Genomic DNA, 16797 nt, shown 5'->3' on the forward strand with positions numbered 1-16797 from the left:
AAGATGAGTGCCGCACTCAGCCGCGCCATACGCAGCCAACACCGAAGTGTAGTGTGGGCATGACATTTCAATATAAAGTTGAGATCTTTGCACATCTCTCATGATTGCATTTCAGTGCAAAGTCAGCTAGAGCAAATGAGGATGTACACAGAAATGGGAAATGCGTCACTAGTAGTGTTGCCTGAAACTAGGGAACCAGAGCAAAAAATTGTGTTGATGCACATGAAGTAATACTATAGAGAAGTGGCTAACAGAGACTTCTTGTGCGCAGTCTGGTTCATTTTCCTTTGCCCCTCAATGTGCATTGGCAGTTGAAACCCAAAACAGGATAGCATGCTCTCAGTAGTTCAATTTTTTATGCGTATTTGGAGTTTATACTGCTTATATAGTAAATATACATGGCTCATACTAATATTCTTAATGATATATGATGGTCCTGTCGAATCTTAGCTGTCATTGCAGTGCATTATCTTCATAGGTCCTGGTTGGCAGGACCTGCCGTGTTGAGGTCGGTGTACACGTCTGGTGTTTTCACGACAAAGACTTGCACCTGTGTAGAAAGAAATATGGTGGTACAGAGGCACGTGATCATACGGAAGGTACTGCAAACAAGCCGATGACAGTGAACTAAGACTAACAGGTGCAATGGGTTTTTGGTGAAGTTCCCACTTGGAACAATCGGAAACTAGCCATAAATATTTAGATTTTTTTTAACATCCCAAATCAGCATATGACTTGGAAATACTCGATGTTGCTGGGCTTATACCCTTGTTACACAGGCACTTTAACGGCAGTTGGCCTTAACGGCCATTAGGCGGAGTTAGAAGGCAGCACGAGCACCGTTGGAAACCCAACGGCCGACACCAACGGAGCTCGCCAGTCTCCATGCCGCCTCTGTTTCATTCTGTCAGTTCGGCAAGATGGCAGCCCCCAGCAACGTGTCCCTACTGCAGGTGAACGCTCTGCCGCAAAGACGCTTCGTGGGGGCACAGTCGCTAACGCATTTGCCAATTATCTTGTGACAGGACCACCTGTCCCATCTGGGACAGTTGGGCCGGTGGGACATTCATACACCGGCCAGCTAAACGCCATTCTACGGCTGTTCTCGGTTACGCGTCGCAAAGTCGCACCACGTTCAACACTGCATCCACTGGATCGCGCAGACGGTGGCTCGCACAGTGATTCCACTCCTGCGCCAACTGCGCCAAAGTGCGCCAATTGGGATTTACTGCACCATCCTGATACAATCGACGAAAATTGCGCCTAACTGTGCCAAACAATCTCGGATGGCGGCCTCCAAGATCGGGTAGCGTGGCTCGGAGCGAGCGATTTAGTCCGGAAAATCGAACATTGGCACCTAGATTCGTCCGAAAAATTGCTCGCGAAAATGCATTAGCTCTATGGGAATCCTGCCGGTACATCTGTGAAGTCCGGAATATCCAACAAGTCCGAATTTTTGGAGTCGGAAAAATGCGTCGGCTACTGTACTTGTAATTTACATCGTATCTAGCTAAGCGAAATGCGTTTTTGTTTGTGGATTTCACAGGGCCCACTGCGGCAGCCATCATGCTGTTCTTCACTGTAGCAAGCCTAGAAAACCCGAGGAAGAGCTGCTCGTCTTTTCCGCAACACGTCGAATAGCTACGAGGGTGAAACAGTTAATGTAAACAAGCCCGACGTTCACGTAGGCCTGCCACGCATAAAATGCTTAAAACACGAGTAATTTGCTTAAATATGCACGTTACGTAATTTAGTATACTCCTTGGATAGCTTTCCAGCGAGCACAAAACTTATCGGGAAGGAGGACAAACAAAAAAATCTCTCGCTGGTCTTGCTTCATCCAATTTGGCGCCTGTAAAGATATTACGATCGTGCTTCCCTGTACTGCTTCGCACGCACAGTAGATGCACCATCTCATCTTCTATGTGAAGGATGATGAAATGTGTCGATTTGCGATAATATAAACAGCTGAAAGCGAAGCTACATAGCTGAGCCATAGACTAAAGACCAACTTTGGCTGAGCTGCCGCCGCCCGAGAGACGCATTGGACCAAATCTGGCAACAGCGCAGTGTTGCCTGCGCTCGCTCCGGCGGTTGCGGTACTTTCCAAGTTCCAGTGACTTTAGCCGTGCCACGCATGGCGCCGACGTGGCGTCTGCCTTGCAAGGCGGCTCGGCGGCAAAGTGTGGCAGTGGCGCACCGACAGGGGGGGGGATTCGGGGGTTGTAACCCCCCCCCCCCCCCCTTTGTTTAACCCCTTTTCTTTCCTTACGCATTTGAGTGCTGCAACTAAGATGTAAGACGTGAAATCGTCTGCACACTCGCAAAAAGCGCATTTCTTTGACAATTTCCTGTGAATAAATGGAAATTAGTGTTGTTTAGATGGTATTGGCAAACTGTCACCCCCCCCCCCCCCCCTGGCAGAGATCCTGGGTGCGCTACTGAAGTGTGGTTTCTGCCGAGGCTCGCGGCTTCAAGGTTAATTGGCGATTCATCGGCAGACGTTATCTACTCCGGAAACGCAGCTAGTAGCTTGTTTGAAGCGCAGCATGACGTGGTTATAATAACTGCGTGCCGCCAATGTGTCCATCATTTCTGCTTCTGGATATTACCGATGACATCTGGGAAAACTAGCAATACACAAAACGATATCAATTTGTGTCTGCGTGTCGCATGCACACAAGTGCATTTTTTTCTCCACGAGATCTGCAATAGATGGAAATGTTTACGAAGCTTCTCGTGAGAACATAATTATTCAGGTAATTGAATGTAAATTGCAACTCGCTTTTTCGAAATATTTCAGGATGTGAAACATCTGCTGCTCCAAGCTGCTCCAATATGCCAAATTGCCTGCTCCAAAGTGCTCCAAAATGAAATTTCTCATGCTCCAAAAATTGCTCCAAATCATAAGTCCGCAGTAGCATCACTGCTCGCAGTACAGAAAAAATAAAATGCACAGTGGTGATAAAATCGTCCATGAAATCGCGTGATAAATCATCCAAACGGAACTGAACATGGAAAGTGCCGTGTGAGCACAGCCACCACCGTTCAGTTCCCACGGTCGTTACGGCATTCAACTGCCGTTTGCGTTATCGGCCGTTGCAAGTGCCCATGTAACAAGGGTATTAGAATCAGTTATGATTACCTGAGATTCTTTGGCATGCACCTAAATTTGGGTGCAGAATATTTATGCGAATTCGACAGGTTAATATGTTTGTGAAGGCGTGATATAGCTCAATAAATTAATGCTTACTCTTGCTTGAAGGAGAAGCTGCAAACTAACCCACAAGACATCCAACCACAAAATGGCAGCTGGACCCAGCTGGTATTCTTGCGGGGAGCTACTATTGAAGAGTTTAATCGTGAACTTGATGCAAGTGTCCAAAACTCTTGAGAGAAGTCACTGCAAAGCACTTTGGAAATGCCATGGCACCTGTGGTGTTTTTGCAAACTGCTACATAGGATTGTTGCTGCCCCAAAATGCTAGGCCCTTGGGAATGAGGATAAGTGCCGAGGTAAACGTGCTTTCGTGAAAACGTGCAAATAATTTTATTATACAGTTACTTCAAGTGCCCACTGCTTATTTGGTTGCCTGACTGTTGTGTGTGGTACAAGCCCACTGAAGAACCCTCCAAAGATGCTTGATGCATCGTTGCCTTTGCTCGAAGGATTCTGTACTTTGAAGGCAAAAAGTTCCTTAAGTTCAGTACGACAAATTTGCTATCCCCACTGTGTTCTCTCCTGGACCACTTATCAATTGTAGCTATGCGGCAATGCCTTGTGCACTACTTGGTCATGCTAAAAGGAAGGGACCATGACATCACTGCCGAACGCATTACGTGCTGCCCGAATAGCTGTATTTACTGAGAAATAGAATTGCATTTTCAAATAGATTGTATAATGTCTTCACCTTGCGTGTGCCATTTCTCGTGTAAATGGTGCATAACAACGTCGAACACCTCAATTAGTACCACCATGAGCTAGTGTGCTACGCAAAAAAACGGCAACGCCACGCACCTTCAACTTTTATGTATGTGTACACCGCGAATGCGCGAAAGAAGCCATGACGTGTTAACGCCTTCGGCGCAGACCGTTAAAATTAATGTATATCAAAGCTCCTTTATAAGGCCACTAAAGATTATATTTTCAGCTACCGTTCTATAATGTCAAAAAAGCCACACTTGCCGTGAGATGAGTTTTGGCCAACTTAGAAAAGATGCAGAAACAAAATATGGTGGCGACGCCACATTAAACTAGCCGCACCAGCTCCCCATGACGTCATGAAGTTTAAGGGCGTCTGTTCGGGCCTAGATAATTTTTATCTGCAGAGACGGACTACACTGTATTCTAAAGGAGTCAAAGACTGAACTTAGCCAGTTTTAAGAACTTTTACCGAGTCGTACCGACCCAAATAGATACATAAAATTAAAAAAATAAAAATACTTCGAAGCCCCGTGACGCACCAGTTTCAAGAACTTTTACAGAGTCGCAGTGACCCAAATACATACAATACAATAATTTTTTTTTATATACTTAGAAGCCCTGTGACGCCACAATGACGTTCTGGCTCTGCGGTTTCGGCGCGAAATTCAAGAAGTGGGACTTTGGCCTTTCGACCTCTTACCGCGAAATAAACGAAAATAGTGTTTTGAAAGAATGCGTTATCTCCAGACTGATTAGTGGTTCTAGTTGGTGTCCCTTTAAAGTGAAAGCTAAATGGCTAATACCTCGAGACATATCACGACTCGCAACACCAATGCTCTCGCGCTAGCTCCGTGACGCCATAGTGCTAATAAAGAAGCGATTGCAACGCTTGCGAAAATAAATGAAAGTGTAGCCTTGTAATCTTCAACGGCTTATTCATAACAACAAGCCCCCAAATACGCGAGAAATACATGGCGATATCCGTGACATCAAGCAATGGCGCTGCGAGCTATAAGCGCGAAATTCAATAGGGGCAGTTCCCGTTTTCTTCGCAAGTGAACTTGTTAAGCCGAAGGAGCGCCGTGAAAAATGTCATCTCCTATACTCTGTCTCACAATAACGTGGCACTACAGTGCAATGTATACAGCTAGTGCGTCGGGCAAGTGGGATCGCTATGCAGGGTGTTTCAGCGAACATTTTGAAAATTTCTTTAAAGGTTGCCTTTGGCAGATAGCATGATTCTAGTTCATGAGCTGCTCTACTCGAAGAGGCGGACATAACTTGCGCAAAAAAAAAAAAAAATTGAAATGCATAATCGACAAATAACAAAAAATCAATAAATTACGTTTTTAACTAATTACCTTATGGCCCATATTGCAATTTACAAATTGTAGCCGTGGAGTTCGCAAGGCGAATCCACTTGCCACGAGTTTCGAGATATTAATTCCCGAATTTTGCGGAGAAATGCATTGGCGCGTTCCAGTTACATTTGTGATTCAATGCATAAAACGACGTTGTGTTAAGAAAGTAACTGGAATGCCAATGCATTTCTCGGCAAAATTCGAGAATTAGTATCTCGAAACTGGTGTCGTCATATGCAAAGGCACGGGACTCAGCTGCGCTGCCTTCGCGCTGCGAGCGTCTGCTCGAACTGTTTGAGCGGTCGCCTCGCATTTCTCAGCTTTCTCTACGTATTCTAAAGGAGAGTGCCGCTTACCCTATTTTACGGTGATGCCCAATGAACGCACAAACTCCGCTGTAGCGAGCGCGCAGGACCCGTATGGCAAGAGCAACGCACGAGGCCTTTCTTTGAGCGCCATTACTGTTACACCTTGTCGGAGCAAGTTGACGGCACATTATAGCCCGTTAGATGCTTTTTCTGCTGTCCCCGTTCCGACGCGAAGCTTTCGTAACCTGTAGTACCGAGCAGCCCCACTTAGTATATGCAAAGCTCCTTGATCGACGCTCATCCGAGTTAGGAAACGTCATGGAAGGGGCTCCGTACGTACTTGAGGCACGCGTGCGACGCGTTGCAAGAAGTGGACGACCGTGAGGTGCGGGTAAGAGCCCATCAGGTTGAGCGTGATGCGCTCGAGCTTCGGGCAGCGCTCGCACAGGTCGGCCAGCTCGTGCGCGTCCGCGGGATCCATGTGGGGCAGCGTGAGCGTGATAGTGCGCAGCTCGGGGCACAGCGGCATCAGCGCCGCGGCGTCCCTCAGGGTGACCAGCTCGATATCCGCCAGCGATGACAGGGTCCTGGCCACGGCGCCGGGCGGCGAGGGAGGCGGCTGGCGTATGCCGCGGTCGTCCCTTGTAACCGGCTGGTTGCTCCGCCGGAGGAAGCACCGCGCTACCAGTGATTCCAGCGCGGGACAGGCGTCCGCCAGCGCCTGTGAGGGGGAGGAGGTTCAAAGTATCGCACGCGTGTGGTGCCACACATGGAGCGTGTTAATTCGTAATAGGTAGCGTCCACATCGCACTCAGTACAAAAAAGAAAAATCAGATTGAAGTCTCAAGCATTAATAATTCCATAGCAAATAAAGACATGTAAGAACGCCCCAACCGTAATGCCGATTTCACTCCGTGGACTTCGATAAAAAGACGCCGGAGCCAACAGTTTTGCGCAAAATGCGCTCGCTTGTTTTGTCCTCTTTCGTTTTACCTCTTGTGCGTATATATGATGACTGATTGATTGATCAGTTAATCATTGCGGCCATAATGGTACTCCTGCTACTCCACTTCAAAGAAACTGCAGTCTGCCGTGGTGCGCTGGTTATAGAACGCCCGTAGGCTCGCAACCGAAGAGTCATGATTTCGAACTCCGTCCGGAGAATATTCTTCTGTCTTGCCCAGCGCCATGATAGACAGACTGACCGACCGGCCGGCCGACCGGAAAGGTAGGCTGGTTGGTCAGTCAACGCAAATTGAGACCCGTTCATGAACTTTAGAATTACTATCACTATTACAAAGGAAACGAGACGTTAGCTGTGTCGAGCTTCTCCTTTAACTGTTACCTATAGTATACTACATGCCGCATTTTCTTTTACTTTTTCCCCTCCTTTTCATATTCTCCACTTTGCATCCGCGCGGCCATCGTGAAGCTGACGATCACTCGGGGTTAAGGGATTTAGTCGACGCCCATAGTGATACAATACACGCACGCACGCACACGAACTCGTAGCATCCACATGGACACACCTACTTGAGGCCGTAAGTGCGCCTCCGTGGGCAGTTCCAGGTGGCGCAGGTTGGTCGCGGCATGGCCCAGTGCATCGAGCAGGGACTCGTCCAAGAACGCGCGCGCACTTCGGCCACCGTAGCACACGCACAACCGTTCGAGGTGCCGCAGTGCGCTCAAGGGACGTAGGTCGCGCGGTCCGGCCGCACGAAATACAAGCTGCAGCCGAAGGTGGTCGTCATGAGAAACATCACAAGCACCGCGGCGCGGCCATGGAGGTGATTGTGAAGGCATAAGAACCCCAAAACTCCCTCCTATCCCCAATTCCCATTGTCACAGTGCACGAGGCTGGCCTATAGGGCAGCTGTTCGGTATAATATGCAATATCTCTGTGCGAGATTTTTATGGCTAATGAGCCAGCAGTAAAATTCTGGTGACCTGAAGTTTAAAGAGAAACTTCAAATCAGTTAAGACCGATTAAGTATTTTTTTTTCTTCAGAACTCGCGTTCAAAACTTCCAAACTTGTAAATTTCGCGGCAGGAGGTTAATTATGCGACGACAAAATGAAAGTAAGAGTTCCATTTATTATTATTATTATTTTTTAAATTTTGCGCCGGAATCTCAGTGCCGATATGTCAACGTGACGTCATAGATTTCAAAGTATTTCTTCGCATTTGGGCCGTTGTGGCGGAGCAAACGTTCTTGAAGTAATGTCGTCCACCTTAACCGATAAAAAAAGTTAACTACGCACCAGCAGACGGCGTCAAAATCCATGACGTCACGGCTGGCTGGCGCGGGAACTTCAAGGCGGCCGCCCGTCGGCGACTTCCGCTTTTACGACTTTTCCGGCTTACTCTTCTTACGGTATGCCACTCTTCTAACGGTAAAAAGTATTTTTTATAGCGAAAGCACACTCCAGGCGAACGTTTGTCGTAGGCGTCGCCGTGATGTTCCGTATATATATAAACAAATAAAAGTGTCCGACGGCCGGATTTCAACAAAGGACCTCTAGCATACAGGGAAGCTTGCCTCTGCAGGCGGAATAGAACACCTTTAAGAATTTCCCGCGTGCAAGACACGTTTTGTAGCTGCCACGGGGCCGTTCATTCTACCCAGCAGGAGTTGCCTTGCGTGCATCGTCGCGCAGATATGTCGCACCCGCGTATATCGTTTGAACCACGGTGGTTTGAACACAGTCCGAGGAGTCATCGTTGTTGTAAGTACAGTACGTTGTTGACCATCCAACTCGACTCATACCCACTGTGGGGGCCGGCTTGGCCAAGAAATGGGCGAATTATTCGAAGTTATAACCACAAATAAGCTTTTAGGACTGCTATACAGTAAGGGCTATTGAAAGCAATAATAGTAGGAAGAATTAATAATCATTAATTGAAAAGCACACAAAGAAAGAAGATACAAATTTAACAGGGCATTCGATCAGTTTGGACTCGGAAAGAAATTCCTGGACTGCAGAGCAAACATCCCCCTGTCTGAATCGCAGGGTAAAGGCCCCAAACGAAAGAGTCCAAGAGCAACGCTATACCTTGCTACCGCTGTCAATGCTTCGCTCTTCGAGTGAAACTGGCACTTTTTTTTTTTTTTTTTGGGGGGGGGGGGGGGCATTGTAGGAAGGTAATTTACTAATAAACCTCAAATAATCTTTCTTTTTTTATATAGTTTCACTTTAGAGCGCTCGAGATAAGCACACGTTCCTATAATGCATTAGCCAAACGATTTCAAAGATGGCCGGATGCGCGCAGAATGGTACTCCGCGGCCTCCCGCACTATATACCTCTCGTACGTTGGGGCAGTGCGCGACGAGAAACTGCGCGCAGGGCGCGAAGGGCTCCTCACTCGAGGCGTTTGCCTCGGGCGCTTCGTGCAGCAGGTGGACCACTTCCAGGCGCGCGAACAGCGCCAGCTCGCCGTCCTCCAGCGAGCCGATGGCTTGCGACGCATCGCAGCGTAGCTCGCGCAGCGCTGGCATCTGCTGGAGCAGCGACAGTACCTCCCTCCTCGACAGGAAGTACCGGTCGTACGTGGGGCGGCCCCCGGGGTTCACCAGTGACGACGTCACCCGCACCAGGCGGACGCGCTTCAGGGCCTCGTACGGACCGGATGCGGCCAGACGCCCCACGTTGACCGGCAGGTCGGTCGCCAGCTCCTGCAAGGATTTGGCCTCGGCCAGCAATCCCGCCAGGCGTTCGACGTCCTCACTGTACTGCGTCGCGCACGCCTCGCCCAAGCCCAAGTGGATGCCAGATGTAGAACTGACGTTCCTCTTCACCTGGCACGTGCACCGGATCTGAGGCAGAGAGGCGGCGACATTCCGTAAAGGTGGCGTCCGTTTGGCCATGAGGGACACTAAAGGGAAAAGTTCAGGTTGTACGTTTGGGGCGAGTTGGTTTACTATACGGTCGCCGCCGGACCGGTTTTTCCCTCACGGTTCCGGCTGCTGGTTCGAACCCCATGCCGGCGGTTTTCCAGTTCAATCGATCGCCACATAACTTGCATCCGAAGCGCTGTGTTAGTCCGTTAGTATACGTATTAAACGAGTGAATTGTCGCAAGCGGATTCATTTCTATAGTTCCTCAAACTATTCACTGTCGTGAAACTGTCGCGTTATCCTAAGTTGCGAAACTCGGTGGTCCGTTCTTTCACATTAATTTTTTTCTTGCGAGCTTTCTTCTATATGAGTCCAAGCGCAACTTCTGGATATATTTTTTTTCCAACCAGCCTCTGTTGGCGCTTATCGCGTCAGCTGGCACGACTAGTTCGGACCACCCGAGCGAAATGGACGAGCTTGTTCGTTCTTCTGCCCCCACGCAATCCTGAACTGCGGAAATGATGCTCAGGTTTACCCGTTGGGGTCTTTAAAAAATAATTATATGCGTAGCAAATTTATATAATGCCTATCAATAAATTTCGATTGCACTCGGCTTATCGTCACTTTATTTTATTTTCATCGTTTGTATTTTTGCATACAGTGCTTATTTAAAAAAGAAAAAAAAAACACGCGTGCTGTTTGTGCAGTCACAAATATTGGCACGACCGGTCCATGCCTGCTATTTGCTTAACTGAAATAAAGGTAAATTGCAGTCTATCGTACAAGATTTAAAGCTGGCCCACTGTTACGGCATTTTCCTGAAAAAAAAAAAAAGACCCAAGCTAGCGAAAGAAAAACACAAATTTGAGGTTTGGTGCTAAACTGCGTCACTTCCAAGGTTTGGGCTCGAGATACTTTAAATTGAGAACTCTGTCAGTTTCTTACGAGTTCCGACCCAAGTTCGGAATGAGTCGTGTTTAATTTCACTCATTCATTCCACTGCTTTCTCGATAACGCAAGTCTTTCAAATATAGAAAAAAAAAAAAATGTATAACTGAAGATGGCTTCTCCGCATGGGACTTCTTGCTGTGGAGAAGCCAGATTTAGCGAGCACTTTTTGTGGAGTTACGCATTCAACACTGCGGTATACGTTGTCGTTACTTCCGGAGCGCGCCGCCAATGAGAGCTGCCATACCGAACTCAAGTTAACTAATCACCTTGCTAAAGTTCCGAAACATACTCTTCGCCTAATCCAACGCACCCGTTCTTTTGACGCTGAGCGTTCTTAGGGAAGCGCGAAAGACGAGTCCCGCTGCAGTGCACGCCTCATACATAACTTGTTTCGACGGTGGCAACGCCTTGAGTCGCAATACTGATTCATTGCTAACGCATTACCATTGACGGTCATTGTAAGATGGGTTCTGGCGCAATTTTTTATGTTCTGTTCGTTATGTTCCGATAAGTAATACTGTCACGTGGAATGAATCCCCCGGCCTCTCCCCATCTCAAGTAATGCCTCTGGTTTTTTAGAGAAAATAAATGAAATGAGATAACGGAGCTAGGGGACTAGCTGGCAACTAACAGCCGATTATTCTCACGTGGCGCCATTATCGAGTGACAAGGTGGGGAGCATGTAGTCTAGAGCACTGCACGGGCCGATTTTTGCGGCCCGGGCCCGGCCCGGGCCCGTTTTTACATTGGGCGGCCCGCCCGAGCCCGATCAAAACTTTTATGGCGAGACCCGGGCCCGGCCCGGGCCCGGAAATAATCTACGTTACCCGCCCGACCCGGCCCGCCACCCCTTTACCTTAAGCCCGAGCCCGGCCCGAGCCCGACTCGAAACCGGCCCGAACCCGGCCCGAGACCGAAAAATACAGAGTTGAGAAGCCCGAGAATAACTCGAAGAAAGCCCGAGCCCGGCCCGGGCCCGCGTCTAAAAACCCGAGCCCGGCCCGGGCCCGGGTCAAAAAGCACACGCCGTGCCCGAGCCCGGCCCGAGCCCGTGAAAAAAGTCCTCTACCCGGCCCACGGGCCGGGCCGGGCCCGGGCTTTCGGGTAAGCCCGAGCCCGTGCACGGTTCCTCAGACACAAAGCGAAATGTTGAGGATGATGGCAACACTCCTGACAGGCCCATACAACCATCTTTCGAAACTGGGACGTCAGTGGATGTCGGTCGCCAGAAAGGAATCGCACCGCGGTTTGCATCTCATCTGGCGATGATATTATCGCCGAAGGCGATCAACTGAAGATGCAGTTGCGCTTAATAAGGACAGAGAGAATATTATGTTACGAAAAGCTGTTGTTTCGTCCATCTCCTCGCTTTCCATGAGTGTGCATTTAATGCCCCTTAGTAAGTAGCACGGAAGCCTCTAGACTTGGAGCTGTGGCATCACAGCCTGACAGTTGGTTGAAGGGTAATACGTATACAACAAGGAGATACCCAGGAGAGCGCGTGCGATATAAACTACGGTTTACTAATGCAGCATCACGGCTTTGTCTCTCTTGTCCTCGTCAATATATCTTTAGCTCTTTTAATTTCTTAAAGCTTCCTGGACATTGCGCATATTAATTAACATAGGAGGCGGTGGCTGAATCCAAAAGTATACAACTATATGTCAGTCTCGGTAACTAGCCCAAACATCCCATTTTAGTGATTCTGCGTAAACCAATATTAGGTTATCTTGTCGCGGCAAGTAATGCATGCGAACTGCCGGATTGTTAGCGCGCGCATAGCGCATCTCGGTTACAGTGGCTACTGTACCTTGGTGACCCGCAGCCGCGTCAGCACTGTCGGCTCGATGGCGCCGAGCAAAGCTCGCAGGTCGCCGTGCGCGATCAGCAGCCTGTCGAGGAGCAGCTCGTGGAGCCTGTGGGGCACGAACAGCGGCGCCAGGTCCCACCAGGCCACCTGTCGCAAGGGAGACTGGCTGACCACGCTGTCGGCCAGCTGCTGAAGCTCCAGACCCGACAGGCGCCACAGTCCGCGCATCACATGCGGCGAGCCAAGCCGGTACAACGCCGAGGCGCGCTCTGTACAAAGCGAGCGCAGAGAGTGCACGTGCCTGCATCGCGAGTGCGGACGAGGACCGAAGTCGATCGCTGCTTGCGCGCTGAAGAACCACGACGTTTCTTCCTATATAGTGTATACCATATTTTCGGTGAACGAAGCAAGCAAGCAAGCAAGCGAACGTCGACGAACAAAGGTTTATTAGCAGAACGATGCGACTTTGCATAAAAACTTTGTCGAAAACCAGCGAAAGTGTACACTTTCCCGACAAAAGGATCATTGCCATAATGAAATTCCGCGCGCTATGCACGGTTAAAAAAATAATCAATAAATAAAATAAAGAAATGTTCATCCCCTAGGGGTTCTGGTTTATCCCATAGAGTATAGACCGTTTTTTCATGGGCGCCGCCATTGCGTAGGCAGTGGCGCCATCTATGGGCAGTTGGCATGCTGGCTTGGGCGAACGCCCGTGTTGTAGGCGGCAGTTTCTGGTGGATTTTTTCGCACTCGCGCGCTCTATTTAGCATGAAATGGCGTCTTCTACGTGGGGAATGGTCCTGTGAGGCGTAGGGAAGGAATTTAAGGCTGAATTAAGCGGCTGGAGTAACTGCTGGTGTTAGGGCGGACGGAGCACCCAGCGCGAGGTGCGCGCGTTTGTTTGAGCTTACAATCAGTCTCGGATATCAGTTCGGTATTTCTGAAAATTCGTTTCACGAATGTTACCTTACTGCAGCATTCTTAGCACTGTAATTCTAAGCTCTGGTTTAGCTGCAACGAGAAGTTACGAAACATTTGACGATCCTAACAGCGTGAGTACCGTTCTGCTGGAGAACAAGTCGTGCTGTTTACTTTGACAAGCGTTCAAGTTGTTATGTGTAGATACACTGGACGACTGCCTTGTTTGCTGGGCAAGGTTTCCGCCTACAAATAAAATAGTTTGGTTAATAATAACCGCACACCGTACAGTGTGAATCACACTTTTCGAGTGGTCGGACGACAAGCTGCAGACTGTGCGAGCGCCCGAGGCAGTACTAAATGCTGTGTTATAGATCTGTTTGTTCTATATAGCGTATGCTTCAAGTGGTCCAAGCATGCGGCACGACCATGCGGAGTCTTATTGCGTCGTTATTCCGTGTTGTTTTATTTTGCCGCAAAAGGAGGACATATATGAACTCTCTTATTTATTTTTTTTTTCACTCTCCTAAGTTCAGTCATTTACGACGCATTCACCCACGTTACGGAAATTGTGTCCTGACAAATAGCTGTTGGATTCTTTTTTGCGGTCCCCTTTGTATAATGTGCCTTACAGGGCAAAAAAAGGCAATGGCGATCTAAGCATGAAGCAATTGTTTGTATCATGTTGGTTTGCCAACCGCAGTGCTCGCTGTGTTGAGCAAAGCCTTCGGCCTCTTGCAGGAGGCTAGCGTAGACATAGTGATTTGAAGTCTACTAGACATAAAATGCGTGAGAACGATGTGGGTGGCTGATGCAAATGTTTTACAACTCTTCGTCGAGTGAAAACCGATACATCCAACATAGTTCACAACACATACACACACCGCGGCTGATGATGCGCGTCGCATTTTTGCACATCCAAGAGAAATTTCGAGATACTGTGGCTACTGCTGCACCTAAAGGCTACACAGTGGTTGTTCGACGACCTCGTAAGAACTGACATCCCGTAAATTGCACTCAGAACTAACTAAAACACTTCCGAATCGTTGCGCAGCGCGCGACCGGCAACACATTCAAGCCGCGCCGCGCCGGCTCGCACAAGCCAGAGAGGAGGAAAGCGTCGTCGCGCGCCCTTTCCTCCTCGCCCGATGAAAAGGTCACACCTCAAGCTACATCTGTTATGAGAGAAACCGTATCTGTATATAATTGTGGCCAGCTGGTGCGCACTAGCTGAGATATCTGACACGGGAGTTTGACTGTGATAGAAACGGAAGTTTATTTCCTGCAGCTGTCGTCATGTTTACTTGCCAGTGTTACCACGAAAAGCTGATAAGAAAGAAAACTTAAGTTGTCCCTGTCAGCGATTCGACTTACTCCTTATGTGTAAGGGGGGGGGGGGGCACTCATTATGTGTACTCCTTATGTACCATGCAAACACTTTTGAGTTACGTGTGGACACGTTGTCATAACACGCGCTGCTCTCGTGAGCCTTAATTCCCCAACCGATATGCGACCTGCTGAATTTCCTAATACTGCAGCAGCGCGTCGCAATCTCGATTGTCGCTGTCGTATTCTCACACTCGTATCGAATCGCTCGAATAAAATGGTTTCGGAAAAGGTTCGAACCGATGAGCATGGAAAGTATAAAACAGAATGCATCCTTTATGCGTTCACTAATGAGCTTAAATACATCGATGAAAAGTATTTAAAAAAAACTCTGAAAGTTACCTGGCCCTTAATCTTTCCCTATAGATAAAAGGTTCGTAATATAACTTGTTGATCGACTTCTGGTACTTGCGTCTGCACACAAATTTGTACGAATATGTGCTAAGAAAATGCCATCAAAATATTTGTCTCATAAGCGGCAAGCTTTAGGAAGCGAGAGAGAGAGAGAGGGGAGAGGGTGAGAACGTTTATTTTGTATGACACTTGGATGAATTGCGCGGGAGCGATTGAAAACAAGTCCCGCCAACAGCCTTCGTTTTCTGGTGGCAAGTATAACTTCCTGGCCACTGACATATGTTTTCCTCTGCAGATAACTTTCTTTTGCATGCAGGAGTGTGTTGAATTGAGCTGGTTGATTCGTAACGAATGGAATAATAACAGTGCGAAGGACAGGACCGAAGCAGAGACGACGTACACAGCGCATGTGTATGTCGTCTCTGCTTTGGTCCTGTACTGTCTTACAGCGAAGCTGTTAGCCTCTAGTTGGTGGGGATTTTTCGTGGCGGGCTCACCCAAAAAAACGGCAGCTGGGAAAGGGCTTTGTGTTCGATTTTCCGCGTGTTTTCTCGTATATTCGAATTACAATCCGATGCTATCACGTCTGTAGGTTGTGTGTAAGTCGAATTTTCTGACGCATTTTACTTTGCGACATTAAATTACTTATATAACGCACTTGGGCTAGGCGGAGGGTTTACAAGAATGAGGATGTATGCTGTGCTAACGGTATCGCCACCTGGCGGTCGCGGCCACCGAGACAGACCTCGAACGGCCGCTGGAAAAGGACATTGTCTTTCAGTTTCCGCGTAACAGATTTATGTTTTCCCGTATATTCGAATTACAATCCGAAGCTACCATGTTCTGCAGCTTGTGTGTAAGCCGTACTTTACGCATTTTCCACGCAATTTACTTTTAAACATTAATTTAGTTCAATAAGGCACTTGCGCTTGGCGGACGGCATAGAAGAATGAGGTTGTATGCTGCACTTTCGCACGCGTATTGTTGCTTGTGTAACGTCAGTTGGGGGCCGTAGTGGGGTATACTTGTCTAACGTCCACACCAGCTTCGCTGCACATTCACCTTCCAGGGTGCAGTGGGGACGCATTTTTTTATTTTTATTCCCTACTCTTGCAAAACCGTTTAGGCTGCGGATATATCTTCGCTATTTCGCGTGCGCGCACGGTAACTTCCAGCGGGAGCAAAATGCGATGTGATACTTAGCAGGCAACAGCACATGCAGGTAAAATATATAAAGCTCCCTTACGACACCCATTAGTTATCTCCATGGAAAATTTAGTTTCAGCACATTCCTTGCACTTTCAAAATCATGAACAGTGTACAGCTGCAAAACAAATTAAGAATTTTCAGTTCTTCAGTCCCTGCGAGAACTCTGCGGCAGCGTCAGATATGAGAACATCAAAAATTGACTGTTTTACGTCTATACCATACTTGAAAATAATCCATATATCTAGCGACTTGGAAAAAATTCCAAGGTGTGTCGTACGTTAATACAGGGTGTCGTACGTTAATGAATACGTTAATGCTCTTAGCATTGAAACAATATACTGACACACCGTATTGCCGCCTCCGAGACGCGTGATGTTTGAGGCGTGTATGCAGCGGGCTCCTCTCTCGCGCATTCCTCTGGTCACGCTGTGCCACACACGCACACACGCACACCACACACACACCACACACACACACACCACAACACGCACACACATGCATACATACATACATACATACATACATACATACATACATACATACATACATACATACATACATACATACATACATACATACATACATACATACATACATACATACATACATACATACATACATACATACATACATATTCGTTCGTATCACATGTAGGTATGCTTCCCAAAAATTCATCTGTAAACAAAGTAATTAGAGGGCAAATAACGATGCCGTACTGTACCAACAGCCCATGCATC

At 48.0% G+C, this 16797-nt stretch overlaps 1 protein-coding gene across 1 annotated transcript; it reads right to left on the reverse strand.

Moving 5' to 3' along the window:
- Positions 1–445: 445 nt before the first annotated feature.
- LOC119442223 (uncharacterized) lies at positions 446–12488 on the reverse strand. Its single transcript, XM_037707016.2, has 4 exons — positions 12191–12488; positions 8896–9408; positions 5934–6314; positions 446–550 (listed from the first exon to the last, which is right to left on the reverse strand). The coding sequence occupies exons 1-4, from the start codon at positions 12416–12418 to the stop codon at positions 473–475; spliced, it is 1200 nt and encodes a 399-aa protein (XP_037562944.2). The 5' UTR covers positions 12419–12488; the 3' UTR covers positions 446–472.
- Positions 12489–16797: the final 4309 nt, after the last annotated feature.

Source organism: Dermacentor silvarum, chromosome 2 (assembly GCF_013339745.2).
Source record: "Dermacentor silvarum isolate Dsil-2018 chromosome 2, BIME_Dsil_1.4, whole genome shotgun sequence".
In the NCBI taxonomy this organism is placed as follows: domain Eukaryota; kingdom Metazoa; phylum Arthropoda; class Arachnida; order Ixodida; family Ixodidae; genus Dermacentor; species Dermacentor silvarum.

Coding starts and splice junctions, on each gene's coding strand:
- LOC119442223 (XM_037707016.2), bottom strand. CDS start 12,418: ATGCGCGGACTGTGGCGCCTGTCGGGTCTGGAGCTTCAGCAGCTGGCC. Junction 6,315..8,895: donor ACTGCCCCAACGTACGAGAG/GTATATAGTGCG, acceptor TCCCCCTCACAG/GCGCTGGCGGACGCCTGTCC. Junction 551..5,933: donor GCGTCGCACGCGTGCCTCAA/GTACGTACGGAG, acceptor CTTTCTACACAG/GTGCAAGTCTTTGTCGTGAA.